This window comes from Spinacia oleracea, chromosome 4 (assembly GCF_020520425.1).
Source record: "Spinacia oleracea cultivar Varoflay chromosome 4, BTI_SOV_V1, whole genome shotgun sequence".
Classification (NCBI taxonomy): Eukaryota; Viridiplantae; Streptophyta; class Magnoliopsida; order Caryophyllales; family Amaranthaceae; genus Spinacia; species Spinacia oleracea.
This window is the reverse complement of record NC_079490.1, coordinates 8446896-8474891: the sequence shown is the minus strand read 5'-3', so window position 1 is coordinate 8474891 and position 27996 is coordinate 8446896. Positions and strand designations below refer to the sequence as shown.

The 27996-nt window shown below is 37.7% G+C and overlaps 3 protein-coding genes, 5 non-coding genes and 1 pseudogene across 8 annotated transcripts in view; 1 reads left to right on the top strand and 8 right to left on the bottom strand.

Annotated features, from left to right (window-relative positions):
• Positions 1-5: 5 nt before the first annotated feature.
• LOC110801004 (uncharacterized) lies at positions 6-11011 on the bottom strand. Its single transcript, XM_056843705.1, has 11 exons — positions 10875-11011; positions 9920-10198; positions 9118-9407; positions 8797-8863; positions 6517-6636; positions 6383-6435; positions 6178-6264; positions 4763-4848; positions 3119-3170; positions 2047-2205; positions 6-199 (listed from the first exon to the last, which is right to left on the bottom strand). Exons 3-8 carry the CDS (start codon positions 9196-9198, stop codon positions 4807-4809), a joined length of 450 nt encoding a protein of 149 aa, XP_056699683.1. The 5' UTR covers positions 9199-9407; positions 9920-10198; positions 10875-11011; the 3' UTR covers positions 6-199; positions 2047-2205; positions 3119-3170; positions 4763-4806.
• LOC130460561 (uncharacterized) lies at positions 1403-1498 on the bottom strand (annotated as a pseudogene).
• LOC130460332 (U2 spliceosomal RNA) lies at positions 2496-2692 on the bottom strand. The gene has a single exon (XR_008920228.1). It is a non-coding gene; the product is annotated as a U2 spliceosomal RNA (small nuclear RNA).
• LOC130460321 (U2 spliceosomal RNA) lies at positions 4545-4741 on the bottom strand. Its single transcript, XR_008920225.1, has one exon. It is a non-coding gene; the product is annotated as a U2 spliceosomal RNA (small nuclear RNA).
• On the bottom strand, positions 6862-6964 carry LOC130460530 (U6 spliceosomal RNA). The gene has a single exon (XR_008920386.1). It is a non-coding gene; the product is annotated as a U6 spliceosomal RNA (small nuclear RNA).
• Positions 9344-9446, bottom strand: LOC130460519 (U6 spliceosomal RNA). The gene has a single exon (XR_008920376.1). It is a non-coding gene; the product is annotated as a U6 spliceosomal RNA (small nuclear RNA).
• Positions 11012-13641: 2630 nt separating the features above from the next.
• On the bottom strand, positions 13642-13838 carry LOC130460343 (U2 spliceosomal RNA). Its single transcript, XR_008920237.1, has one exon. It is a non-coding gene; the product is annotated as a U2 spliceosomal RNA (small nuclear RNA).
• Positions 13839-14117: 279 nt separating this feature from the next.
• Positions 14118-26413, top strand: LOC130471293 (uncharacterized). Its single transcript, XM_056841335.1, has 8 exons — positions 14118-14733; positions 16427-16510; positions 19334-19404; positions 19489-20695; positions 20805-24131; positions 24240-24378; positions 24963-25037; positions 25886-26413. The coding sequence occupies exons 4-5, from the start codon at positions 20275-20277 to the stop codon at positions 24122-24124; spliced, it is 3741 nt and encodes a 1246-aa protein (XP_056697313.1). The 5' UTR covers positions 14118-14733; positions 16427-16510; positions 19334-19404; positions 19489-20274; the 3' UTR covers positions 24125-24131; positions 24240-24378; positions 24963-25037; positions 25886-26413.
• A 69-nt stretch (positions 26414-26482) lies between these two features.
• Positions 26483-27996, bottom strand: part of LOC110801002 (protein PLASTID REDOX INSENSITIVE 2, chloroplastic) — a 37746-nt gene continuing 36232 nt past the window's right edge. The window contains exon 4 of the mRNA XM_056843616.1: positions 26483-26879. The gene's annotated coding sequence lies outside the window, so the exon portion shown is untranslated. The remainder of the gene's footprint in view (positions 26880-27996) is intronic.

The following is a 27996-nucleotide window of genomic DNA, read 5'->3' as shown; positions in this document are numbered from 1 at the left end:
GTCCATTTCCCAATTAAATGTTTAGAGCCTTTAGATTTTAAGTAATTGAGGTGGCACTGTGACAGTATTTCTCAACTTCAAATACTGGACCAAACAATCATTGGCACTAAAAAAATCTCCGAGGCACCTTTGAAGTCATCCATTTCTTTCTTGCTCGGTTGCTCCTAGCTCCATTCTCTTCAATAAATCTTCAGTACAACTGCAGTCAATAGAAGTTTAAGAGTTTTAAGCAGAAAATGCACATGAAACAAATTTACATGGAAAACAGTTTTCTCATTATAGCTGATAAACCGAATAACAAGAACAAAATAGGGCTTACATGTCCGTGGGCCTTGTTAGTGGCTGAATAGCCATGTTGAGTGAACAGTGGGTTTGATGTTGTGTTGAGCCATTGGGCTTTGGACTTAGTGGCCCAATTGATATTCAATTGGGAGCCCAAACACCCATGATAGCTGATAAACCGAATAACAAGAACAAAATAGGACACAACATCTATAAAAAGGCATCATTACGAGCATAGAGAAAAGTCATAGCTAAAAATAAACCATTCATCTTCTATCGTTCCAGCGGCCATAAAACCAATGTCAGTTACTTGTATATCTCATGGAACCAATAAAAGCATCCATATGTAAAAGATAAAACTAGTAAGCTAAAAAAAATTGGACAATTTCTCGATCATTCTATGTATTATTTTATCAGATGTCTGAGAGACAAGTTTACAGTCAAGGCATAGTTTTGTATAGAGAGAATTATTAGCTTACAGTCAATTTTGATCTTTAACTAACCAGCAAGGGCTAACTTTATAAAGAGTTCCATTATGAACCATTTCAACTCGCTATTGCATGAGACCATAAATCCATAATTGCCAAAATTACTTTAATATCTTTTCAATGCATAAGCATAACACTAGAACCAACATAATCTGAAAAAATTGCGTTATCCTCACTTCTGTGAATATCATTGTCAAACACAGAAAAGACTGTGAGACTAATGGTCTGATGGGAACTGATAAAATCATGACATTGCAGTTAAGCTAAACCAAAAGGCTCTGCATTCTTAGTATCACCACTTCCTTTATATTTTCCCCTCACCCTAGGCCCCTAGCTTCTCGTTTCCTTTTCCGGGACGAAATGAAAATACCAAGCCTTTTGCAGATATATATGGGAAGACAAATTATCTTGCAAAATTCATCATGGTGAAGCCATTGTCATTTGTCAATACCACCAAAATACTAGTTTATGTTATGACTTGTAACAGGCAACAGCCTAACAAAGCATTGTGTGTCTGTCAAAAGTCAAAGCAGTCTCAGGAATAAAACAAAGTGAACTGTATTTTCGGGGAGAAGAAATAGAAAAGCTGCTAGAGAGGGCATAAGGGTGAAAAACAAGTTAAAAAAAGGACACAAAATTTGGACTATATTTCGATTTGTGCGTGTCATCCTTGCTCAGTGGCCATGCTAATCTCCTCTATGTAGGAAATAATAATGCTCAGTGGTACCGGTAGGGTGGCGAAATTCGCTTCTAAGGCAGTGGCCTCCATACCACGATGCAACGCTATTCTTATGAGATCTACAATCAAGTAAAATCTTCTCCTCGTCTATAATTATTTATGGTATCAACAGTTGTTTTACCTACACTCTATATCGTTCCAATTTTATCCGATGTCTCCGAAGAGACAAACTTACAAGGAAGCTAGAAACAATCTTCAAGCATTCACATTAGACCTCAACAAGCCACATTCAGTCAAACAAAAAAATAAGAAAATCCGTCATACAATACACTGGGGTTTACAGTCTAATAAAAACAATCAAGAGTTAACTTTCTCTAGCTCGCATGGTAACATACTTGAAAATATTACAGTATGTATAATTCAAAAGGATTTACAACTTTGTATAGCCACCTTCATTGTCTCTAAAAAAATTCACCAAAATAAAATAAAATACCCCGAATCATTCATTCATTCATTTATTATAATTACAGCTTTAAATGCAATCAATCTTATAAGTAAACCATCAGAGTAAAAGAAAATTTTGTAAAAAGACTTTACCTCTATTAGCAATCGCTTTAATTTGCGGGAAGAAAGACCAACGTTTTCCGTATTAGATGCCAGACCAGATTCAACAACATATTGCTTGAAATCCTTCAAATCATATCATCCTTGCAATTGGACAATATGATAGTTTCCGCATCTACAATTGATGCCATTCTGATACACAAATTCCATGTCATGTAAATATTAACGGACTCAGCTTAGGCATCACATTGTCCTATAATCAGCATAAAAATTAGCCTAATACAGCATTTTGAGGAGCCAAAGTGATGAATTTTTTAGTTTTACCTTTTGAGGTGAAATTACTCATCAAGTCTTAAAATTCCCACATTAAAAAAGGGCATAAAAATTAAAACCACAATTCATCTGTGACCAACTCATAGTTTTATCTATACAAGGGAATTAGAATAAAGCAAACCATAATCCTTAATTTTGAACTAAGATTGGTAGGGTGCGCCAGGCCCGTGCAATAGTGCAACGCATGGGCGACACTTGAAGACCCCAATAGCAAGCTACTGTGATGGGACTTCCCCCTTAAAAAATAAATTTAATATCGTTGTGGACCATTGGTCCACGTATCAGATATTAAACTGATAAGAACAGATACTACACTTGATCTTAGCCAAAAGGCCGAGAAAGGTATAATTTGTTCAATCTCAAGTTTTGGGTTTTATTTCCTAAAGTTCTCGTTTAATTTTTGTTTTTTTTCAATGTGGTACAATACTTCTTATTTAGGGATTTGTTATGTTTAATTTGTTGCATAAAATTTCAGGAGCTCATTACTCAATATTGTTATTCTAACAGGTATTAGAGATTTACAATACGCATACTAACAAGATCGTGATGCATCAACTGAAAATTCAACTTCCGACATTCCGGATTTGTTGTTTTTTGCAGATTGTAAATGAATTTGTCATAAGCATAACAGATATATCAATTAAACTCTTCGAAAAATCATTATAAATTGTACATGAGTTTAGCATCATTAATAATAGACATAGCAACATAAGCATCTGGAATCTTCATTAAACCATCAAAATTTGAAAAAAAAATCTAGTGAAGAGGTCACCTCTCTATAAAAGACTTGGTCATTTCAAGCACTGGAGGTTTTCACCTTTGACCTGTTTATAAGGAAAGGGGAAAAAAATGTTAAATGATGAATCAAAAGCACAATTGTTCTCAAAACGTGGACAGAAAGGAACTTCTGAAAGAGGGCCATTTTCTTAACATAGGAAAAATTACTTTAAATAATCCAACCTTTCGACGATTTTCCGTTAATAATCCAATATTTGGATAATTATCTAATAATCCAACCTTTGCACCCCATTAACTTTTATTGCACCCAACAGGTCACCAACCCGATACAACAGGTAACTTGTACACGTGTCATGCGACTATTCGTCATAATTTATTTTTATTTTGAAAATGTATAATTTCTTTATTTTTTTTCTCTTTTGTTTTCCTTTTGTCTTCTTTCTGGGGTTTTTTTTGGTTTCCTTCCTCTTGACTTCCTCCTCACCAACAAAGGAAACAACACTTCGTATCTACATCATCTTCAATGTTTTCTCTTCCATCTATGCGAATTAATTCCACTTAATTTCAAATTTTGAAGAGAAAAAAAACCTAAACCAACCACACAAAATCAATCCAAAAAACACAAGTAAGAAAAAAATATCTACAAATTCAGCATTACAAACATTAACAGTCAACAACGATGAAATTTCAAGTGGAATTCGAATCACACCATATATTACCTGTATAAAAGTATAAACAAACATAAAAAAAGGCCAAAATTATTTTGTACTCGTATAATTAATTAATTTACATGGGAGGCACAAAGGGTTGGTGCGCAGGGAGTCGAAACGTCTGTGGTAGTTTGGGTGTGAGGAGTTTCGATTTTCTTTCCGCCTTCTCCAGCTTGCTGCGATGGCAGAGACGATCTTTTTGGTCGGTTTTGATGGGAGATTGGTTGGAGGTGGAGCTAGGGCGTCCATTAATGGAATTAATTAAGGTGCTGATGGTGGTCGCATATGAAGATGAAGGCGGTGGAGAGAGGTCGGGTTTCGAGGGTGGGTTGGTGTTTCAGCCTTTCAGGGAGGCAGGTATAGGATTTATTGAGTGGGGTTGATTTTCTGGTGGGCTGGTATTATGGCAGTAGCTGGGAGGGAAGAAGAAGAGATATCAGAAAACAACTATGAAGGCAGAGGAGTTAGGAGGAAGGAGGTAAGGGAAAAAAACAAAAAAATAAAAGTTGACCTTTTTTACCGGTTTCCGATCACTCGACTTTAATAAAAGTTAATGGGATGCAAAGGTTGGATTATTTAAAGTAATTTTTCTTAACATATTTAAGATACAAAGTACTGACATAAAGGTCCTTGAAGTTTGAGAGTGACTTCTACGAGTACATAACACATATGAGTATATGACCATATACAGAAATATCCTTAATTCAAAATAACCATACTGTTTAATAAGTTAACCTTGATATTGAATTAGTGGGGTACGCCAGGCCCGTGCAGTAGTGCAACGCATGGGCGACACTTGAAGACCCCAATAGCAAGCTATTGTGATGGGACTTCCCCCTTAAAAAATAAATTTAATATCGTTGTGGACCATTGGTCCACATATCAGATATTAAACTGATAAGAACAGATACTACACTTGATCTTAGCCAAAAGGCCGAGAAAGGTATGATTTGTTTAGTTTCACAAACCTCTATTTATCTTCTCGTTACTCAAGCCCTTTATTTATCTGCTCTCATTGTGGGATAATTAAATACAGAACATTTCCCATAGATTCCTGATGCAAGGCAGAAGCAAATTGTAAGTCAGAAACTATCTGCATGGTAATCATGTTTCATTTTTCGGTACCGTTATCAGATGCGTTACATACAGATAAATTGCAGTTGTAGATGTACATGGAAGCGTTGATAAGAAGTATGTTACTACTAAGTAACGGTGTTTGACACTACTCCAATAGGGTAAAACATCTTGTATATTCGTTAGTGGATCTAACGACTAGAACTGATCCTTAAGGCAGACATGTGGTTCTTCTCATAACTTCTTCGGCATGACGGGAAAAGGCTCTGTGAGAACAGACAAAGTCTCTACAAACACACTTCTCCACCCTATGTTACATTGAAGTCATGTTTTTACAATAAACTTTGTCCAATAATGTGGTTAGATCAATATACTACTTAGGTAGACCAAACACTAATATGGCACAACCACAGACCAGGTTACCTAGTTCTGTTACTAAGATAATCACTAACGAAAATATGAAGAAAGTATATTTATCGTGTGTATGGATGAGAAATTCTGAGAGTGAGGGAGAGGGAGGGATAGTAAGGGATATTATCTGAGGCGTCCAAGAAGCATGTAAATTATGAAGAAACAGAGTCGAACGGACGGAGTTTTCATTTCTATACCCTATCTCTAGTAGCCTCAAACACATAGCACAAAAGAGAAAAAGTTGAGCCTAACTTCTCTGCAATCATCTTGAATTTTCATACTCAGGCCGGAAGAAATTTGAAGGGACAATAATCCAATATTTTGTCATTAGAAAACCTAATATCCTGCTCTTGTTGTTTTCAAGATAAATCAGCAAAAAGACACCCCCCTCCCAAACCAAATATCGAGGGGATAAAAATGTTAAAACAAATAAGCACTTTTCACGACTTCAACACATTATCAGATTCCACCCATTACTAGCAAAGAACAGTCGCTTCAGAATCAGAAGGAACTGTACTCCACAAGAGATCTAAGTTCAAATAGTATAATTAAATAATTAATCCAAGTTTAACTAGTACTCCAATAATTAAGCCAATAAGATATCAAACTTCATAACTCCGCATTCAAATTCAACTCAAAATATAATTCAGCAGAAAGAGAATATTGCACACTTCCGACTTCAAATTCAACTCAAAAAGTAATCCATGTTATTAGTTATCAAAAGCTTTGCCCACACAATTATAGGAGATAAAATTATCTATTTTTATTCCTTTTCACCTGCATTGAGAGGCAAAGTTCATAGAATGGACAACGGAAATAAATAAAGTGCAACATGATTGTTTTCGGAAATATATCACCTCAGATGCTTGAAAGGTATTTTACATTTAATCTCACATACCTCTATCTTTTCTTTCATTTCAGCTTCGATTGTCGCTTCTCTATGCGAGACAATCAATATTTGACATGTGGAATTACCAATAGACCACTACAAATCGGGAAAATTTATCAGTTTTTGACGCGATATTATAGTGATCAATGTCATTAACAAATTTACTACTCCAGAATCCAGATACAAAAAAAAAATGGTTAGTTACTAAACATACCTTAAGAGTCTTGAAGCCCTTGTAGGCTGTGAAAGATACTTCCCTGGCTACCTCTTAAACATTCACCCATAAATTAATACTCCGTATTAAGTCGATGAGAAATATAAATTTTATCCGAAAGGCTGTATACATACCCTTCATATTTTCTCGTGTTGGCCTTTTGTTTAGAGTGCGAGAAGAGGCAGGTTCCATTGCAGCAAAACTTTCTTCAAGTATAAGAGAAATCACCATATCATAGCACAAAAATAAGGTATCTGAATCAAGGTGGGCAACGAGAATGAAGACATTGCAGATGAGAGAATAAGTTTTGCTGTAAACAACATAAATATTTGAAATTCAGATTCCAGGAGAAGAAAGTCGGTGAGGAAATAATTTGGAGCATTTATCGACTTCAGTTATTTGCCGCAGCACTTTCTATAAATACAAGAGAAATCAGGTGTAAAAGAAAGTAACCAGGGAATAGGGCAAGAAAAAACCAAAAAAATTTGGACCATTTCTCGATTTGTGCGTGTCATCCTTGCGCAGGGGCCATGCTAATCTTCTCTGTATCGTTCCAATTTTATCAGATGTCTCCGAAGAGACAATGCTTATCTGATGCAAGAATATTATAAACAAAATGGAACATTTTTGTATTTTCAATGTGGGATTTAAATAGAACATGTTACCCCCAAAAGCTCAACTCTCCAGTAACCTAACACAAAGTAGTTTGTTACCTGAAAAAAAAAACTCAGGTTACCAAGGCCAACTACATCTCATCTTATCCTCCTCCCTTTTCATTTAATTTTGTTTTTATCCAATCTTCCAAGTACACCACCAACCGAGTAAATTGAATGGTGTGCCAATTCTTAAACAAAACTCACAAAATACTCTGCCATAACAGCTGAAGGGAAGTATTGAATGGTTCAGTCGTTCACCATTTGAAGTGATGGAATAATTCTATCAAATATGACCATTTGTTAGAATTGTCTGTAGAGGATGCCACAACAAATCAGGTTTCAAGAAGATGCATTAATAACAAAACAACAGCAAGTGCTTGGGTTATACAGTAAGCCAGTAGCATCATTTTCATCTGGTCATTCATGCACATTAATCATGCTTACTTTCCAAGTTTATCAGATGCATATATCATAGCTCCAGAGGAAAAGGCATAGGTCGATAATTTAGATTAATCCTCTTTTCTTTTTTCCCCCCTTGAGTAAGACAATTAGATAACATCAGAAAAATATACGGAGTATATAAAAAATAAGTGGAAGTATATATAATGCCACAAGTCACTGGCCTAAACAATAGATCAACATTCCCTCAAAAAAAAAAAAAAACAATAGATCAGTTACCAATTGAGGAAATATCTTGCATAGAATTCGATAAGAAATAACTCTTAAGAAAGCATGTCCAAGTGTCCAACAACTGAAACTGATCTTAGGGTGGTTAAATCTGATGCCTTCTGAAGCACAGCAAGGAAAGGCTCCAATCTCCATATGGAACAAGCAAAAGCACACTTTTCTACCTCACAATGCATTGATGTCAATTTCTTATGAGAAAATCAGTTTGTAAGGCTACAAAACAAACACTTAATTTTGATTCAATAATATGACATATGGCCATCACCCCGTAGCTTAGCGTATCAGTCATTACTGAAGTTTGGGAGAAAGTAAATTAAGGTTCCCCTCCAAAAAAAAAGTAAATTAAGGTTAACCCCTCAGTCCTTAACAAAGGTGCTGATAGCTTGATTTATGTAGTCATCTGGTTTTTCAGGAAGGTAAATTGAGGAAGCTAGAGCATCTATCAACAGTATTTTCTGGAAAAATTAATTGCCACCGACTTGGCTGCGTCTGTGATTAGCAATTGAAAATCATAAACCAGCTACAACCTTTATGGTTTCTCATCGAAGTTTGTGTTAAAACCTATGATTTACAGTATGAGACTATGAGGCGATGCATGAACAAAAACTAATTTACAATCTTAGAAGAAGAAAAAAAAAAAAAAAAGCAGTCCTAGAGGAGCTTCCCATAAGCCAAGTGCAAGATATTCAAAGATTAATTTCCTAAACTTTAACATCATGCAGCATATCTACATATGTGACACTCATAAAAAACCAAGTGTTTCATTTCCGTTTCCCTTTAAACCAGCCTTAAACATATATAAGTACACAACATGGAAGAACAGTCAAATTCTACCCTAGGTTCTACGCTACAATTTTAAGTTCTTAAATTGAGGCAGATATCCTATGAAGTGTAGACAGTTTTCTGATAAAACGTCCGTAGAAATACCAATCTAGTCAATGAAAGATTCATCCAAGTTCAGACTTAGCAAGCCCATGAAATAGTTCAACACATGGGTTAACAATTACAAATTACTACAGTTGATCTGATAGCCAAAAGCCAGATGAGTATGCTTCATATATACTTACATACCTTTATCTACCTTTCCTGCCATTCCTCCCCCAACTGACGCTTCTCTATGTGAGACAGTCAATATCCACTGAAAACACCGAAATTTGCGAACAAAAATAAGGTTGCAAGTAGACATAAGCAACAAGTTCAGTAAAGCAGAACAAGTAAGTAGGGCACTAGGGGGGATAAATTTTCACCGGCATCAATCACTGAAACAACTAGAAATAGACAATTGTCATATCCATTTCGCGATTACAATTTTATCAGAATATCAGATACATTTCAAACAACAGCAACTAGGACCTTTCTACACAGAAGCTTCAACAAAGTAAAGATCCTTACATTTCCTTTCTTCAAGTTAAATATTGAAAGTGATGGATGGGAAGTATGGAAAGAAACTAGAGACAGAAAATACATTGCCATTGAGCATCAACAATAACAGAATAACCTTACAAGATAAGCAATCCAAATATAAGCATTTTTATGGAAAAATTTAGATTCTGAAGCAACATATGGTGATAACTGTTGTTACAATCTCTCATATCCCCACATACTAAAACATGTGGCAAAAAATTTGGACCATTTCTCGATTTGTGCGTGTCATCCTTGCGCAGGGGCCATGCTAATCTTCTCTGTATCGTTCCAATTTTATCAGATGTCTCCGAAGAGACAATACATAAGAGAAGTAAGAGCTAAATAAATAAAGAGGTTTTATAATATAATTTCGCTGTGGGATTTAATATGTCATGCCAATCACATTTCATTTTAAATACAATATTTTAGGTCCGATCCACTATCAGCTGAATATCTTACAAGTCTCTGCAGCTCTACGGCCCTGTTCTGTTCGACTTATTTTGACTTATTTCAGACAAAATAAGTTCAGATAAGTTCAGATAATATAAGTTCAGCAAAAATAAGTTTTTTTCAGACATTTTCACACACAAATAAGTTTATTTCAGACAAAATAAGTTTTTTTCAGATAAAATAAGTTCAGATAAGTTTAGATAAGTTCAGTTAAGTTCAGTTAAGTTCAGATAAGTTCAGTTAAATTCAGATAAGTTCAGATAATATAAGTTCAGTCAAAATAAGTCCAATAGAACGGAGCCTACTTCTTCCATGACAATAATGGAAGTTGAGGGTTTACCTATTCTTCTGCCTTCCTTAACATCTTCAGGCACTTTTTAAGTATTGAATGATTCACCATTTGACTGCTGGACCTGTTGTAGCAAACATGATCAACATCAGAATTTCCAGGGGAGGACCCCAAGCCAACTTCAGTTCAAGATGAAGGATAAGAACAAAATATTGAAATGCTTTTCAAAGCATATACTTAGCTCTATCTCTTAACTAGGCATCATCTATGGGCAGGATCCAGGCTATTGTTCTTGTTCCTTGTTCCCAACTCTTAATGCAGCTGCATTCACTAGAAATTAGAGTGCTAAGTTATGAATCACATGAAACAAACTCACACCCAGCAAATAGTCTTCTGCACTGTAATAAAACTAGATATTATGAAAGTTGACAAAACCGCATACGTCATAATTTCTGAGTGGGGGCATTCACATGTCCCCTTACCTAATTGAATCAGAACAATTTAACTTGCATTGTGTATTCTCTTTAGTTAAACAATAGCTGTATAGTTGCAAAACATGGTGTCAAAAGAACCAGATCTGCGTGCCCGCAGTTGAACATGTGAAAGTATAGTTATATTGACAACCTCAGTAGTCCTAGTAGAAGTTTAAGTTCCAGCAGCAATCATATTCTACTGAAGCGACCAGAACTCTTTTTTTCTTCTTCTTGCCAGCACCAAGACCCCTTCAATAACTATTAAAGCATATTCTCTAGCCATTTTTCAAATTCTACAGAAAATGGAATGGAGAAACTCATATTTTTATATTATTCCACACAAACAATATACATGCATTCCATCCAATCAAAAATAGTCTGGTGTATTTTCACACACTGGAACTGAAAATATTTGTTAAATTGATTCCTCTCTTTGATCCTCTTGATCGAAGATATCAAAGTTCAACAGCACATAAATCCACATCATTCAAGAAAGCAAGATCAAACAAAGACCCCTATATAATTTTCTGCACCTTAATTGTTATTCATCATAAGCCATTCTTTTGCTTTTTACTTAAGAATACCATCTATTCGCCTCACTAAGTGTCATAGTAGTTTTCAAATGGGGTGCTTCAAGCAACATCTAACAAGCCTGCATGTTTCTCTGTTGAAATCCATGCCCCCTAACTGCTGAACAAAGATAAATAAAAAAAACGGTTTTTTCATGAAATGCCCCTGAGGTTTCACGAAATTCACCAAATACCCCTGCGTGTTTGAAAATACATAGTATACCCTTATTTAAACTTAAAGTGCACCAAATACCCCTAGACTTAACGGCCGTTAGTGCTCCGTTAGCATTACTTTACCTTTATACCCTTACTCACCCATTATTCACATTTAACTATTTCTTAAAAATAAATAAATTATTTTCTCTCTTCTTATTCTTCTTCTCTCTCCTCCCCTCTTTGTTGTTCAACACGTCTGCCATCATTTCTCTTTTCCTCTTCTTCTTCTTAATGACTTCAATGGAACAAACTTGCACAATTCTTCTGAGATTTTGCACTATCTTCCTCATATCATCATAACTCTATTTCTCCCAAAACCCAGTGCACTATCTTCCTCATATCATCATCATCGTCGATCGTCGATATCATCGTCATGAACCCAGAAACTCTATTTTCTCAATGAACCTAGAAATTTTGTGGGAGAGTAATTTCTTACCATTTAAATTAAATCTGTTACACAATTTCGTTCAAATTTGTCTCTATTTCAATTCGTTCAAAATTGTTGAATTTTGAGTCGATTTTGCAAGCCAAACCCTTGATTTCGAATTTGGGGTTTTTAATTTGTTATTTGATTAATGTAATTGGAATGTATAATTGATGTTAAACATATATATATATATATACTCATTTTTGAAACCGCATCGCTCCCTGAAACAGCGTCTCTCCCTCGAGGTCTAGAAATGTCGGGGATTTGAAACCAATTAGAAGAAGAAGATGAGGAAGAGGAGGAAGCTGCCGGGAAATCGGGTGCACGGGATTGGATTGAGAGGGTGTGAATAAACCGAGGAGAGAGGAAGTGGGGTATTGAAGTTGAAGTTGAGGGTGTGATTAAGGAAGAAGATGTGATTAAATTTGCCGAAAACATGCCTCTTTTTTTTTATATATATAAGGGATTAAGATTGTATTGCGTGACTTTTGTGATTAGGTGAGAGTTTTGATTAGAAATGGTGAATTAGAGTTAAAGTGATTGGGGATTTTGGGTTTCGAATTGTTGTTTTGTCGCCATTGAAGCTGGAGGTTGAGAGTTTTGTTTGGCTGGACTAATGAGAGTCGAAGAGATAAAAGGGGTGAAAGAACGATCCAACTTAGGCTTACTATATAATCATTTAGCTATCATACTGCAATTTAGCTAGATTCATTTGTTGTTGACAGTCTGGTTGCTGCAAGCCCCGCAAGATTGTAACTTTGAGTACACAAGTCCAACAGTTTGGGTAGAGCCAATGAACAGATGTTACTCCAATTACAATGTCGACTGCAATAGATGTGGAAACGATCCAAACACACTATGCTACAACTGCCAATCGTGCAAGGCTTCTTTTTTCCAAGACGTAACTAGTCATTGGTTTAGCTTTCCTTGTTAGGCAGCTAGCTATTAGAGCTGCACTTGTGCGGGTTGCCGGGTCAGTCATTGGTAGGCAGCTAGCTATTAAGGCTGCACATGTGTGTGTTCTGTGTCACCCGGTTCAGTTCCTTCAATCTTTATCTATCTTTCCTGCCATTCCTCCCCAAACTGACACTTCTCTATATGAGACAGTCAATATTCACTATTTTTCTGTCTGCCTTAACATCTTCAGATCTTGGCACTTTTTAAGTATTGAATGATTCGCCATTTGAGTGCTGGACCTGTTGTAGCAAACATGAACACACATTTTGTTCAAGTATAAACCGGGTCAGGAGTTCTTTAGAGGGTGAATCTTGGTGCTTATAATGAACTTCCTGCATATTTAGATTTTGATGTAAACATAAAATTACTGATAACATACGCAGTTGGTTCAACGAGAACACTAAATTTGTAAGAATTATTACTTTTATTGTGACGAAGTCCACGATGGTTATATCTTATGTAATCAGCTTTTTATGGAATATAATCTTGATTTATTGCTAGAAGTTTATTACAAAATGCTCTATTTTATTGCTAGGAAATTTAGAAATGCAAACTAGCCGTTAGAATTAAATTCTGCATATTTAAAAGCAGTTTGGGTATTTGGTGCAAAGAAGTTTAATAATAGGTATATATTGTGCAATAGGTTTATAATTAGGTGTATTTGGTGAATTATAAACATGACTTAACGGAGGACTAACGGAAAGTCATAATAGGGGTATTTGGTGAACAGTACGAAAAAATAGGGATATACTATGTATTTTGAAACACGCAGGGGTATTTGGTGAATTTCGTGAAACCTCATGGACATTTCATGAAAAAACCGTAAAAAAAAATCAAAATTTTTACAGTTTGACCAAGTGAGAATAGGATTAATGATGTACATCATGTAAACCTAATCAATCCATCAATTAACTTCAGTTGAAATTTACATTCCTCACTCCAATATATTTTACCATGTTAATGAACACTGTTTATTTTATGCAACCTAGAAGTCTTAGAATCCTGTTTTTAGAATAAATGAATTAGTGACATTCCTCCAATATAATTTATCATTTTAAAGAACACTGTTTATTTTATGCAACTTAGTAGTCTTAGAATCCTGGACTATAGAAATTTTGAATAAATAAATTAGTGGGGTGCGCCAGGCCTATGCAGTAGTGCAACACAAAGGCGACGCTTGAAGACCCCAGTAGCAAGCTACTGTGATGGGACTCCCCCCTTAAAAAATAAATTTAATATCGTTGTGGACCATTGATCCACGTATCAGATATTAAACTGATAAGAACAGATACTACACTTGATCTTAGCCAAAAGGCCGAGAAAGGTATGATTTGTTTAGTTTCAAAAACCTGTATTTATCTTCTGGTTACTCCAGCCCTCTATTTCTGTTCTCAGTGTGGGATAATTAAACACAGAACATTTCCCATAGTAGTTTCCTATATGCAAGGCAGAAGAAAGTTGTAAGACAGTAAATATCTGCATGGCATCATGAGTTCTTGCACAACGATCATGTTTCATTTATGTTTTAAGGTGCAACAATCATGTTTCATTGATCAGGATTCAGGAGTATTCAAAATATATCAGATAAGCTTCAAAGCCTTCATATCCCAAACCTTTAAAATGTGTGGGATGGAAACACTATGCTTATGCATAGTGTTATGAGTCTTATATCCTTGATTTTCACTATTCATAAGGAATTTTCCCTACATCCCTTCCCTTTGTTTGCTCTATGCTATTTGCTAAGCCACCCAAGGTTCAAACCTTGATTCAAGCATTTTCCCAAATTCCTTTTCCTTTCTTTATTTTTCCTTCTTTATTTCCTGCTTTCTTTTTTCTTTCTGTTTCTCTTTTCTGGCGGTTCTCTTTTCTTTCTGTTTCTTCCTTCCATTTTTCTCTCCTCTGTTTCCCCTTTTGCCTCACCTTCTCCACCTGTGTCTCCTTCTTCGCTTTGCTCCCTTTGATCCAGCTTGTTGCTTCTTCGCAGTTCGTCTTATCTTGTGCGGCGGCGCTATTCTTCTACGACGATCGGAACTCTTCCAGCCTGTGGGAAGCATTGAATTCATTACCTGACGCAATTGAATTGGTTAGTTAGGCAAACCTTCATTCCTAGATGATCATTCGATTGGTAAATAGTTCATTGCTTCCCACATGCTTGAAATCTTTCCGCCTTTGGTTACTGGTTAGGATGGTGGTTTGATTAACAACTTGATAGGTTGTTAACAGGTATGTTCTATATTTATCATCTACTAATTTTGAGTTTTTTTTGCGATTTAGGGTTTTTTCGATTAAATCTTGAATCTGGAAATTGTTGATTCAGAGTAATTTTGGGGGTTTTCTTTTGCAATTTACCTCTTTTTCGATTGCATCTGTAAATTGTTGATTCTGGTGCATTAATCATCTTCAGCCTTATGTTATTTTTTGTTGCTTCCATTAATTCTCTTGATTACATGTTCATTCGTAGGTTGGAGTGTTAACTGTGGTGTTTTCTCCCCTTAACTGTGGTGCATTAATCCTTTTTCTCTTGATTTTGGGTTCTGGAATTAATCCTCTTCATTACATGTTAATTCATACTCTACAGTATTACTTATGGTGTTTTAGCTTCACACTTAGATTTCTAAGACAACCCTGTTTTTTGGGTTCAACTTGTGCACATCCCTCTTTTTCCTGGGATAGTACAACCTTCCCCTTACTCTTGGGTTCGGCTTGTGCACATCCCTCTTTTCCTGGGATAGTACAACCTTCCTTGTACTCAAAATCACACCATGCTGCCTTTTTTTATTATCCCTTTTTTTGTGGCTGTGTGTGTTAGAGGGCTTTATCAGTTGTCCTTTTTCCAATTTCTAGAACTGCTGGTTTCCAAAAGTAGACACCTATATATAAAGGGAGGGGGGTTCTCTTTCCTTTTTAGGGTTTTGCTTCACCGGTTGTTTTACTTTGTTTGGAAAGGTAGTGCAATCAACTTTGCTCCCTTTTACCAGTTGTTTTCCTTTGTTTGGAAAGGTGGTGCAATCAGCTTTGCTCCCTTTTATTACTCATACTAATAACAAGGTTAAGATTAGCTATGTGTTCATGTTAACTCACATAATTAGAGTGGTTGTAATGTTGCTTCTTGATGCTCGTTTGTTGTCAATCTAATGTAATCTGCCTATTTAAAATCCCAGGCCATATGATCTACCAGAAATTTTGTCTACCCTTGACGGAAATCCTCCTACGATCTATGGACATGTATCGGTGAATACTGAATGTGCACTCCTTGGTCCTTTGCTGGTGTTTTTAAAAAAGAACATCCGTTTTTTCCCCATTTGTTTAGTGTTATTTTGTATACTCTGTGCACATACTTGTAAATTTATTGTCCGTTCTTCTGGGGTGCCATTCTTTCAGTTAACACAAGTTTCTATATAATACAAGATGAGGATCATTATGCACTAAGGTAGTTATGTAGTCATATCCCTAAGCTGTGATGAAATATTGAGATGTTTATGCATTGAGATCCCTAATTCAGTTTGCCGTCTTTATTGGTAACGTCCCTGAATTTCGAGGTTCAATGCTGTAACATGGTCTTTGTGTTGGCTAGGTCGTCGTGTTGCCTTTTACTGCACTTTTTCCCTGTCACTTGTGTGTGTGTGTGCGCACATACACAATATAGAACTATTTTGTCTATGCATAACTTCCCTTTGATGCTAATTTTTATCAGTGTAGTTTGGAGCGAACACGTGCCTCTGTTTCCAATTTTTGTAATTAGGCATGTTTTATCCAGTTGTTGTTTGGCATATATTTGATAGAGTAGTTAGCTAGCTAATTTACGTAAACTGATGTGTAACTGCCGTTTGTTACTGTCTAAGTTTTGCATTTTGGATCCGTGTTTTTATCTGGGGACAACTAATTTAGTCATTTGTTCTTGTCTGTTGTTGCATAGGCAGGACAGGTGTTGCAAGCATCATTGCTCGGTTTGGTTCCGAGTGTTTCCGGCTATCCTTGCTTTGCCTCTTGAGTGCGTTAGGTGAGTGCCCGAACTATTCTGCCTGCTGTTCATTGTGCCGGTTATTATAGTTTTTCCGTCCTGGCCTGCAATACAGGCAGCGTTGGTTTGAATAGATTGTGTTCTTGTTGCTTAGTTGTATGCATATACCTGTTTTGCCATTGCCTGCTGGTTTATTAACTCTCTTGGGGGTTACCAAAGCATTCATTTCCGTCCGAGATTCCTCTTTTTCCCTGTAATATTTGGGTCACAACATTAGAGGTAGTCAACCCTTCAACCGCCCTCTAGCCTTATCCTTTTATGCTTATAGTGTAAGCCCTAGGTGTGCATCCATGTGTGTGGTGATGTTTTGTCCATTGACCTGATTATATATTTGTCTTTGGCTTGTTGTGATAGCATACTGAAATGGGACAATTGGGTGGAAGTTAACATAGCATTGCAATTTTCAGCAGTCACGCACTAATTACTACGGGGTGATTCGGGGTATCAATCTGTTGCTATTGGTATGTTTAGTCGTAATATAGATGGAGTATCGTGTATTGTGTGTTTGTTGGTAGTGTTTAAGGTTTACACACTGAAGAGAGTTCAACTGTCCCTGGATATACAGTGCCACTAAAATCCCAAACATATAGGATAGCTCAATATCAATCGAATCCTAATACTATAAGTAAGTATGGCTGACGGAGTCACTGTCTCCATGTAGTCTGCCTGACTGAATAGCTACCTATAGTGTGCTTACTTGAATCAGACTGTGACCTATAGTGTGGTTGGCTACAAGAGTTAACGAGAACCTAAGTCTTTTGGAACCGACTCACCTTTTTCAATTGGTCCTAACTGACAACACGTACACACAGCTAATAGTGGTGAGCCCAGCAAGGTTTCCCCCCTTTATGTTTATCATACACTTACATCCCAATATTTTAAAAAATCCAGTGTTAGGTCTAGGTTTGTGCTAGGGTGGTTAGCCAACATTTGAGTGTTTTAGTTTTTGTTGCTGCCTGTAGAGCAGTTGTACAGTGGGCTAACAAGCTAATTGCCTTGTTCATTTTGCATGGTCATCTGCAATCCTGATTTTAAGTCCAACAGCGAGTTCTTGTACTTCTTGCTTTGCTCGGTGTGCCTAACCATATACGTGCCCAGTCTCAGACTGTTTGCTTGCTTATGTGCCTAAAATCCCCTTAATTTAGCCTTTTCCCATCACAGGTTATGGCAGTGCCGCCCGCACAAATCCGTATTCCTTTTCAGCCTCTTTTGAGGCAGGTTGTAGAGTGCTTGCACTTTCCAAAGCCAATGTACGATATGTTAGATATAGATAAAAATAATGTTTGCGTGGCGGTGAGGCCGGGAACGAGTGCAATTGCTTATGTGTACATTGGCGGAGAAGCTCCTACACTGGAGGAGTCTTGCGAGAGAGCTGCTGAGAAGGCTGTCCGTAGCCTTATAAAAAAATATGATGTTGTTGTTGAGGATTTTACTTCTGCTAGCAATAGGGCCCTTGAAAGATGTGCGAGGTTGTATCGTCTCAAGAGAGTTGAGTTAGAGGGTATTGAAAGCGGACATCCACAGGTCCTGCCTCCAGAACATCATTGTATGGACATTCGAGTTTCTGTGAAACACGTGCGTCTGGATTATATAGGAGTATTGCGCACCGTGGTTGCCCAGACTCAAGTCTTGCTTGCTCCTATTGAGCATCTCCAGTTTGGGCCTCACACTTGGGTTTGTTGGTTGACATTCACAAGTCCGCACAAGAGTAATGCTATGGAGTCTGTTGTTGGGGATTATACAGAGACTCTTGAGGATGCTAAGCAAAGTGTAGCAAAGAAGGCCATCTATTGCTTGATGCGCCTCTATGCTTTTGAACTTGTAGACGCGAACTATGGGTCTGGGAAATACGCTGCTGTTGTGTATTCTCTTGAACAAGAAAGTTGCTCGACTGTGAGGGAGCGCATGTCCGGGGTTAAAGAAACTATTCAGCCTAGCGCCCTTGTGATTGAGCAAGACTGCTTGACTCCCCGTGGTTGTCCATTTCAGATACCCTCTATGATTACTGCTCCTCTCCCCCCCAAAAAGCGCATGTCCAGACCCTCTTTTGTCAGGCCATCTGTTCCTGGTTCTACTTCTGCAACCCCGGTCTTCTTTGTTCCACCTGAACTTGACACTGTGTTCAAACGCCGGAAGACTGTTTAACCTACCGAAATAGTTCAACCTTTGGGGTGTGAGCACACCGTGCTCTGTTTCGTGAAACTGCCTCCTCTTTTGATGGGACAAGCCTAGATGTATTCCTATAATTTAGGTGGCTTGTATATGTAATATTAGGGGTGATGGTTCTCTTTTGGTTCCCTCTTGCTGTATCGCCATACAGTTTCTCTTTTGTTAGCTGTCAAGCTTGTTAGGTAGTTCAAGTTGTAATGGTGCTATGTTTAGAAATTCTGGTTCGTCGTATATGGCGATCATATGTATGCTTTTAATAGCAGTCAACTTTGTATTGAATCCTTATGTTTAAATGAAATTCAGTTTGTTTTGGAGCACTCTTCTTTGTATCCTGCTTTACAGTGCTTTTCCCTTTCCTTGATGTATCGTGTCTCACTTCCCTGATGCTGCCTCCTGCTCATGTTTCTTGTTGTTAATTGCATTCTAAATTTACCTAGGGTTGTTTGATATGTAAATGTAAGTTGGTGGACACACCAGACTAACATGTATGTCTATTCAGGTCTGTAGGTTGTGTTCACAGTTATTGAATGTTGGGTTTTGGTTGAGGAGAGGCTCTCACTTGTGTTGTTCGTTTTGTACACAGCGTGTTCTTTGTGCCTTTGTTTGTCGACTTAGCTTATTTTGTGTTTGCAGATTAAACAGCTGATGGTTTGTGCAGGGAACTGAACATTTGGAAATAGGTAGCGTGCCAACTTATGTGATGAGTAAGTTCCTCCGCCTTTTCATGCGTGTGGTTTTTTTTATTAAGTGTCTTACACATAGCCTGCTATGAATTCTGTTAAACATAGATCAATTCTTGAGTAGTTCGTATGTAAGCCGTCCAAGATGCAGCAAGCGCATGAGGAGTGTGCAGGCCATGGCTGAGCCTACAGGTTCATGCAGGTAATGGTATATAACAAAGCCATGTTCCATAGTTACTTTGCATGTTTATAAACAGGCTTATTCGTTGTTTTACAGTGAGTTGCCTGAGGTTAGAACACAACCACCCAAGAAACCGAGGGCAAAGAATACTAGGCCAAAACCACCAAGTACTTTTAAACATGTCCTTAAATCATCTTAATTATTAACACCTGGTTAAATATCCATCGCTAATATGTATACCCTGTGAACCAGAGGTGCCTGCTGCAGTGATTGGACAGCCATTACCGGCTGCACCTCTTGCACTATCTCCACCTGAATATTGCCCAAAATGTTCTGCAAAGAAGTTCCAATTTGAGTCGCTGCACTTTTGTTGCGGCAATGGAGAAATTAAACTAGCTTCCAATGCATACCCAGATGAGCTTGTAAAGCTATTTGATTCCCGAGACAGTGATGCTGTGCATTTCAGAACATATGCACGGCTTTACAATAATCTATTTGCTTTTAGCTCCCTTGGGGGGGACTTAAGTTCGAAGACCGAAAAAGGCATATATGTATTTAAGCTACATGGGCAAATATATCACTATCTCCCTAATTTGCTTCCCACTAATGACAACCCTAAATATTTGCAACTATACTTTTATGATGGCCAACACGAGGCTGAAAATCGGGTAGGCTGTTTCCCAGAATTAAAGCCAGAAATTATCGCTATCCTAATGAATGTCATGCAAAGAAACCCATATGCTAGATTTTTTAGATCCTTACAAGAAATGGAGGTCCATGAAGATACCCAGATTTTACTTAACAAAAACACTGTGCTAAATCAGAATGTCTATAACGCTCCTACATCCGATGAAGTTGCAGTCATTTGGTCTGAAAGCACATCTTCCAGTACAAGTAGAAGTCCACATATATTGGTTTCCGGAAAATCAAACAGTTCCCATAGAATAATGCATTATTATGGTTGTTATGATGCACTTCAGTATCCGCTCTTATTTCCATTTGGAGATTGTGGATGGCATCAAGGGCTTAAAAAGATGTCAACGGGTGGGCAACAACAGCTTGCCACTCATCAGGATCCTGTCTTATCGTGTGCTGTCCACACTGTTGAAGACTTCTTGGCTCAAGAAGATAACCGTATGCCTTACTAATTTCATTTACTCTGTTCTACCCATGGCTACATTCTTTTTTTAGCATATCTCTTTTGCATCTGTAATAACATATGGCCTATTGTTTTGCTTACCAGTTGCTCATCAAGGTCGGGAAGGATCAGCTAAGCATATCTCTTGCAGAGAGTATTATGCTTATAAGCTTCAGATACGCCCTTGTAACATGCTGCTAAGGGCAGGGAGGTGCTTCCAACAGTACATTGTTGACATGTACGTGAAGATTGAAAACACTCGCTTGGACTTTTTCCGAAAGAACCAGCAAACTATCAGGGCAGATTTGTACCAAGGTATACTCGACACTGTCGAGAGCGGTGAAAACAGTGCAGCTAATGTGGGGCATCGAGTTGTGTTACCACCAAGTTTTCTGGGGGGGCCTAGGGATATGAAAAAGAGGTATTTGAATGCGATGTCCTTAGTTAAGAAGTATGGGAAGCCTGATTTGTTCCTTACAATGACGTGCAATCCTAATTGGCCAGAGATTAAACAAGAGTTGGCTGTCGGAGAGGAGGCACAAAACCGGCCAGATTTAGTTTCAAGGATTTTCCGTGCTAAACTGATAGCGCTAAAACACCATATCATGAAAAAAAAAAATTTTGGTGAAGTTGCTGCTATGATATATGTTGTTGAGTTCCAGAAACGGGGGTTGCCGCACGCTCATTTCCTTGTTATCCTTAAACCCAATTCTAAGATTAGAAGCCCTGCTGACTTTGATAAGTTTGTTTCTGCTGAGATCCCTCCTCTTGCCAACCCTCACTTGAGGAAGATTGTTCTTCAACACATGATGCATGGCCCATGTGGACAACTGAACCCTGATTGTGCGTGCATGAAACGGAAAGGTAATGAGGGGCACTGCAAGTATGGATATCCGAAAAATTTTGCTGCCGAGACAACTAACAGCAGCGATGGATACCCACTTTATAAAAGGATAGATACTGGAGAAAGTGTTTGTATTCGCAGGGTTAATATGGATAACAGGTCAGTTATTCCGTATAACCCGTACCTATCATCACTTTTTGATTGCCACTTAAACGTTGAGGTTTGTTCGACCATAATGGCAGTCAAATACCTGTACAAATATGTGTACAAGGGCCATGACAGGATCTCATTCAACGTGCAGGATGGTAGCACTGCTATTGTTGATGAGATACAACAGTACCAGGCTGGGAGGTGGGTTTCCCCGTGTGAGGCAGCATGGAGAATTTTCGGGTTCGATCTGTTTGAGATGTTTCCATCGGTGTTGCCTCTGCAAATACATCTGCCTAACTTGCAGACAATCCAGGTAATGCCTCATGAGAATTTAGACGAGATCATTTTAAATGATAAAAGATCTCGAACTCAACTTACAGAATTCTTTAGGATGAATGCTGCCACACCTGATGGAACGGGCTATACATATGCAGAATTTCCAGAGCATTATAAGTGGGAGGGTAAAGAATGGAAAAAAAGAAGCAACAAGACCGTTGTTGTTGGCAGGCTCACTTTTGTAGCACCTGCTGAAGGGGAACGTTACTTCCTCAGATTATTACTGATGCATGTGGATAGCCCGCGATCCTTTGATCATCTCCGAACTGTTGATGGATATAAGTGTGCCACTTTTCAGGAGACAGCTCTGCGGCTGAAATTGCTAGAGGAAGACAACGCTGTCGACTTGTGCTTAGCTGAAGCGTGTGAAGTGCAAATGCCGACTTCATTCCGACAGCTCTTTTCAACAGTGCTGATCTTCTGCCAGCCAAGTGACCCCAATGCCCTTTGGTTAAAATACTACGACGCTCTCTCTGAAGATTATAGGCACCAGTATCCGAGTTCTGATAGCAGGTCAAGGGAGCTCACTGTTAGATCTGTTGAGCAATCTCTTGAAGCAATGGGGAAATCATTTAGAGACTTTGGCCTACAACATTTAAATGATTTTCAAGATGAAGAGTTCAGGCGAACAAAAGACATTATCGATGCACTTGATGCACCGATACCTCGGGACTGTATTGATGCCCGTAACACATTAAACCAAGCACAGCAGGAGGCATTTGACAGCATTATTGACCACGTTCTTAAAGGGAAACCTGGTGCATTCTTCATAGACGGGCCCGGAGGAACAGGTAAAACCTTCCTATACAATGCTCTCTATGCAGAGGTTCGTTTGATGAACAAGATTGTCCTACCAACTGCGACATCTGGAATTGCAGCATCAAATATACCTTCTGGGAGGACTGCTCACTCTCGGTTTAAAATACCGATAGATTCTGATGCTTCCCTTGCTTGCGATGTTCCTAAACAGGGCAGTCTTGCATGTTTACTAAAAGAGACATCGTTGATTATTTGGGACGAAGCTTCAATGGCAAGGAAAGAAAATGTTGAGTCATTAGACATGCTTCTACGAGACTTGTGTGATGAGAATACCCTTTTTGGTGGCAAGCTTGTGGTTTTTGGTGGCGACTTCCGTCAGGTCCTGCCCGTCCTACCCCGCAAAACACAGCGAGAAGCTGTTGCTGCTAGCTTAGTGAGTTCTGTTCTTTGGCCTCGGTTCATTAGGTTCAATCTCACTGAAAATGTTCGGGCAAGAGAAGATCCCTACTTTTCTGCGTTTTTGCTTTCTCTTGGAAATGGTGAGCTGCAAACCGGCGAGAATGACCTTGTGCAATTGCCAATGCAGATAGTACACCCATCTGAGGTCGCTTCTGATCCTATTGCCGAACTGACTGCAATTGCATTTCCCGAGGTAGATGTTTGCAGGTCCACCCCAGGCAATTTCACAACAACGGCTATACTGACCCCCCTGAATGAAGATGTTGATGATATCAATGCTACCCTGATAGACAAATTCCCTGGAGAATCTGTTATGTACAGGAGTTTTGATACAGTTCTTGATGATAATAGCGCGATCTATCCTCCTGAATTTATACACACCCTCTGCCCAGGTGGAATGAGCCCATACAAGCTCGTCTTGAAGAAAAATTGTCCAGTTCTTCTGCTTCGCAATATCCTGCCTTCGTCTGGCCTGTGCAATGGGACACGTATGATATGCAAGAATTTCTACCCGAATCTGATTGAATGCATGATCACGACTGGGCAGCACAGCGGAAGCCATGTTTTTATACCCCGAATTAGGCTTCGGCCGTCTGCATCTTCCAATTATCCTTTCCAATTTCAGAGGAAACAATTCCCTATAAAACTAAGCTTTGCAATGACGATAAACAAGTCACAAGGGCAAACACTAAGCCAAGTCTCCATCTATCTTCCCCAGCCGTGTTTCTCCCATGGTCAGCTTTATGTGGCATTGTCTCGTGCTAGAAAAGCATGTAACGTCAAAGTTGTTTCAAAACAATCTCCGGGACACCAACCTGAGCACCATGTTAGAAATGTCATCTCTTATGATGTGCTCAGATTAGCCGGTATCATATGATATACAGGTAATCTATCACAAACCTTTTTATCTGCTTCCTGATTGTGCATTTACAGCTTGCTTTGTTATTATTCTTGTACGGCTTACTGTAACCAAACATGTTCATGCCATGCAGTTGTTGCTCCTTTTTGTGCCTTTTGGTTTGTGCTGCAAATATGCCCGTGAAAAACAGCCCACCTGTGTAGAAAATCATGCAAGCACATGCATTCTAATGTCATCTACAGGTTCCTGTTGCAGAGGAAATGATAAATAAGGTATATACCCTCTTCAGTTCTGTATGCCCTTACTTTGCTGCCTTTGATTCTGATTTATTTTAATTGAATACATCTTTGGTGAACATTCGTTGTTTTAGTGCGACTAAGTAATCTAGCATCACCCCTTATTTTCACCAGTCAATAAGGCTAGCTTATGTATAGAGACAGAAAACTTTTAGCTACAAGAAATTGAACAAGTTTGGCATAGGATCTTTCAAAAGTATTCACCCCGCATTTCAATGTTGCTATCGTCAAGTATATATATACATGCTCTTATTTGTTCTTCCATTCAACTGCTAGCAGTTAATACACACTGTTTTGCTGTGCGCATCATATATAGGAGTTGAAATTATAATTCTCGGTTTCCTTCTGATTCCTAATAGACTTAACTGTTTGGTTTATTTAATTCAAATTTTGACTAGCTCTTCTCTCAAAAACTGGCAAAAACTCATAGACACATTGGAAACCTGGTGTGTCCCTTTATTCCGGATTTTGTACCTATGATCCAATGGTGTCATGCCAAATAATGTGCCAGGTAGATGTCCATCCTCTAATACTAAGCTTTAAGCTTTGTTTTGATGCAGATCAAGAAATTTTTGGTGTTCATATATGCCAAGTGAGGGCTCTGATAGCTCATACAACCTCATATTATTCTTTCTGTAAGTTCATTACACCCATCTGCTTAAATATCAACTTGCACATTGGAAGTAGCTAACTGATAAACACGTTTGCATATGTGCTATTTTGGTAGTATTTTGTGAGTCCCTTTGTGTTCTACTCTCATTATTAAAGCACCTAAGCTCAAGCGATTGGGTGACACTAAAACCAGTGTTATTAGGTCGTTTAAATGCAAGTCCTTAAACTTTAACATGGAGTTATTATAATAGCCAAAGAGATTCTATATTTTTCTGTGTTGCTCCCTCTTCGTTAATCCTTCTCCTTTTTGGTTTTCCAAAATAGAAATGCATATCCTGACAGAGTACTTTCAATTAGTATCTTCCTGCTATGCTTAACTGAATTATAGCTTGTACACCAGAGATAACCTCCTTTTTTTGTGCACAGACCCCGGGTTCCAGTAACTGTTGTCAAAGGTTCTTTCTGTAGGATATTAGTATTTATAACCAGCCCGCTTAGATTTATGTGGGCTCTTTTGCTTGCCTGTTTGGTCATTGTAGTTCAGATTCAGAACAACCAAATTGCACACGTTTGCTGATTAAACCGGTATTATGAAATACATTCATATTGTAGCTTACTTAACACATCCATTGTAGGTGAGACATATTAATCACCACTTCCAGGTGAAAGAAAATAAAGTGCACACTTGTCTAATTCAAGCAGTACAGTGCATTACAGAGAATCAAAAAACTACAACGAAATAATACGGACTGTCATTGGATTCTTGTTTCAAAGTAATATGAACTACATGTGAACATAAAAAAACCTCATCTTTCTTTATTTTGAGAGTGAACCAAATGTAAACTGAAAGTTAGACTGTCGTTGCTTGCAGGTATGAGCGAGGTTCATGACGTATCCCCTCATTTTGCCCACAGTTCCAATGGTGTATGCATAATTTAGTGCGATCAAGTTGTAAGAATAGACTGCTGAATTTGGTTTTGAGATTTGTGTTCTAAACTGTTATAATGTCGTGAACATGCATTTGTTTCTGTATAGTAAGCATCCTATTAAATGTAGCCGTTCTCTTGGTCAATCTTCAAAAGGTTAACCACCAATTTTAGCAAGTTTCCTAATCGAGCCGGTTTTGTATCACCACTTTTACCCACTTCCCTACTCGAGTATTCCTAATTAAGGCGTTTTTTCCCCTGTCAACTTAGCTTGAGAATATCACTTTAGACGCTTGCAACTTATCTATTACTAACTTCTTTTGAAATATACACTCGGAAACTGGTTATACGAATGTAACCATCATGGTTCTACAGATGTTGCTCACCGTAATATAGGATGTTCCGTAACCCTTTAAATAAAAAATCTCGCAGAAATCTATGAAGCACTAAACTTTCATCATGATATTAATACTTCACACTAATTTTTCCAGCCTAACATTATATAATGTTATTAATACTTCAGCCTCTTCCAAAGGTGTTTGTTTTTTTCTCAGGAAATAAAAAACCAGCAGACCACAGTACATGGTCATACCCATTAGAGAGGTATGTATCCTTTTATATTGTAGTCCTTAAAATCAGCTGTACGTGGTAAAGATTTCCCTCTTAAAGTTTAAGGCAACACGTTTTTACATAGCAAAGTATGGTTTAAATAGTGTTAGGACATGGTAATACAAGCCTTCACCTGCTACAAGGACAATAAAACACTATTCTGAATAGTTGATTTGCTGTTTTGCCCATGCCTCTTTGCTTACTGCTGTGCCTTTCTTTTGAACCACAGGTTTTCCTTCCCTCTATATATGAAGATGTAGCACCCTCTATTCAGTCCCAATCTTTTACAACCTACGCAGAATTTTACAGCTTCCTCTCCACAATCAGAATCTGCAGTTTGTCAGGTATGACCAAATCAAATGGAATTTATTGCTTTGATGTATAAGATCATAAATGTTTGCATTATTGTTTTTCAAATGCCTGCCAATTGAATATAGATTTGTTTTACTAGGTTTGTATTCTCTGCATAACTGATAATTCAAAGTTATACAGTTACAAAAAAAGATGATGTTGTTATGTTAGCTAAAACAGAATTCATGATTATTTTGCTTTGATGTATAAGATCATAAATGTTTGCATTATTGTTTTTCAAATGCCTGCCAATTGAATATAGATTTGTTTTACTAGGTTTGTATTCTCTGCATAACTGATAATTCAAAGTTATACAGTTACAAAAAAAGATGATGTTGTTATGTTAGCTAAAACAGAATTCATGATTATTTCTGTGGGATTAATCATATTTCTTTTCTTTGTATTCTCTGCATAATTGATAATTCAAAGTTACACAGTTACAAAATAAGATGATGTTGTTATGTTAGCTAAAACAGAATTCATGATTATTTCTGTGGGATTAATCATATTTCTTTTTCTTACCATGTGTACAAACTCTAAGAAATGAAGCCTGAACGCGTGTATCTGGATCAGCTAACCGAAAAAAGCAAGGGCTACAAGGTTAAGGTCAAGGTCGTAGAGAAAGGACCGGAAAGGAACTCTCCTTCAAAGGGAATCCTATTCCAAGGACTTGTGATGGAAGATGACAAGGTATAATTGTTTCATTTCGTTTCCCTTTTTTTCATGCTTGCTTACATGTTCTCTGCCAAGTTTATTTCCATCTGTTTTGTCCCCATGCCTTTACTAAGCTGCTGACTTTTAGTTGCCTACTGAGTGTTCTATCTTTTAGAGTTAGTTCTAAGATGCTGCTTATTTCTCAAGCAGCAGTTGGTGTTGATTTTTCCTCTGAATCTGTCAACACATAGTAATTTTTTAAAAAGGAAATTCCTAATATCTCCTTTACACACTCAGTACTAGAATGCTAATAATCTGTCAACACATAATATATTGGGAAAAAGGAAATCCCTGCTAATCTGTCAACCTGGAAATGTTGAACACATAGTAGTATAACAAATATGAGTATCACAGCCACTTCAGATCTGAAAAAGAGTTTACA

Bases quoted from the DNA above. Each gene is read 5' to 3' on its own strand.
- LOC110801004 (XM_056843705.1), bottom strand. From the start codon at position 9,198: ATGGCAATGTATTTTCTGTCTCTAGTTTCTTTCCATACTTCCCATCCA. The intron at 8,864-9,117 runs GTAAGGATCTTT...CGGTGTTTTCAG, and splicing joins TTAACTTGAAGAAAGGAAAT to TGGATATTGACTGTCTCACA. The intron at 6,265-6,382 runs GTATGTTTAGTA...CCCGATTTGTAG, and splicing joins AGGGCTTCAAGACTCTTAAG to TGGTCTATTGGTAATTCCAC.
- LOC130471293 (XM_056841335.1), top strand. From the start codon at position 20,275: ATGAATGTCATGCAAAGAAACCCATATGCTAGATTTTTTAGATCCTTA. The intron at 20,696-20,804 runs GTATGCCTTACT...TTTGCTTACCAG, and splicing joins CTTGGCTCAAGAAGATAACC to TTGCTCATCAAGGTCGGGAA.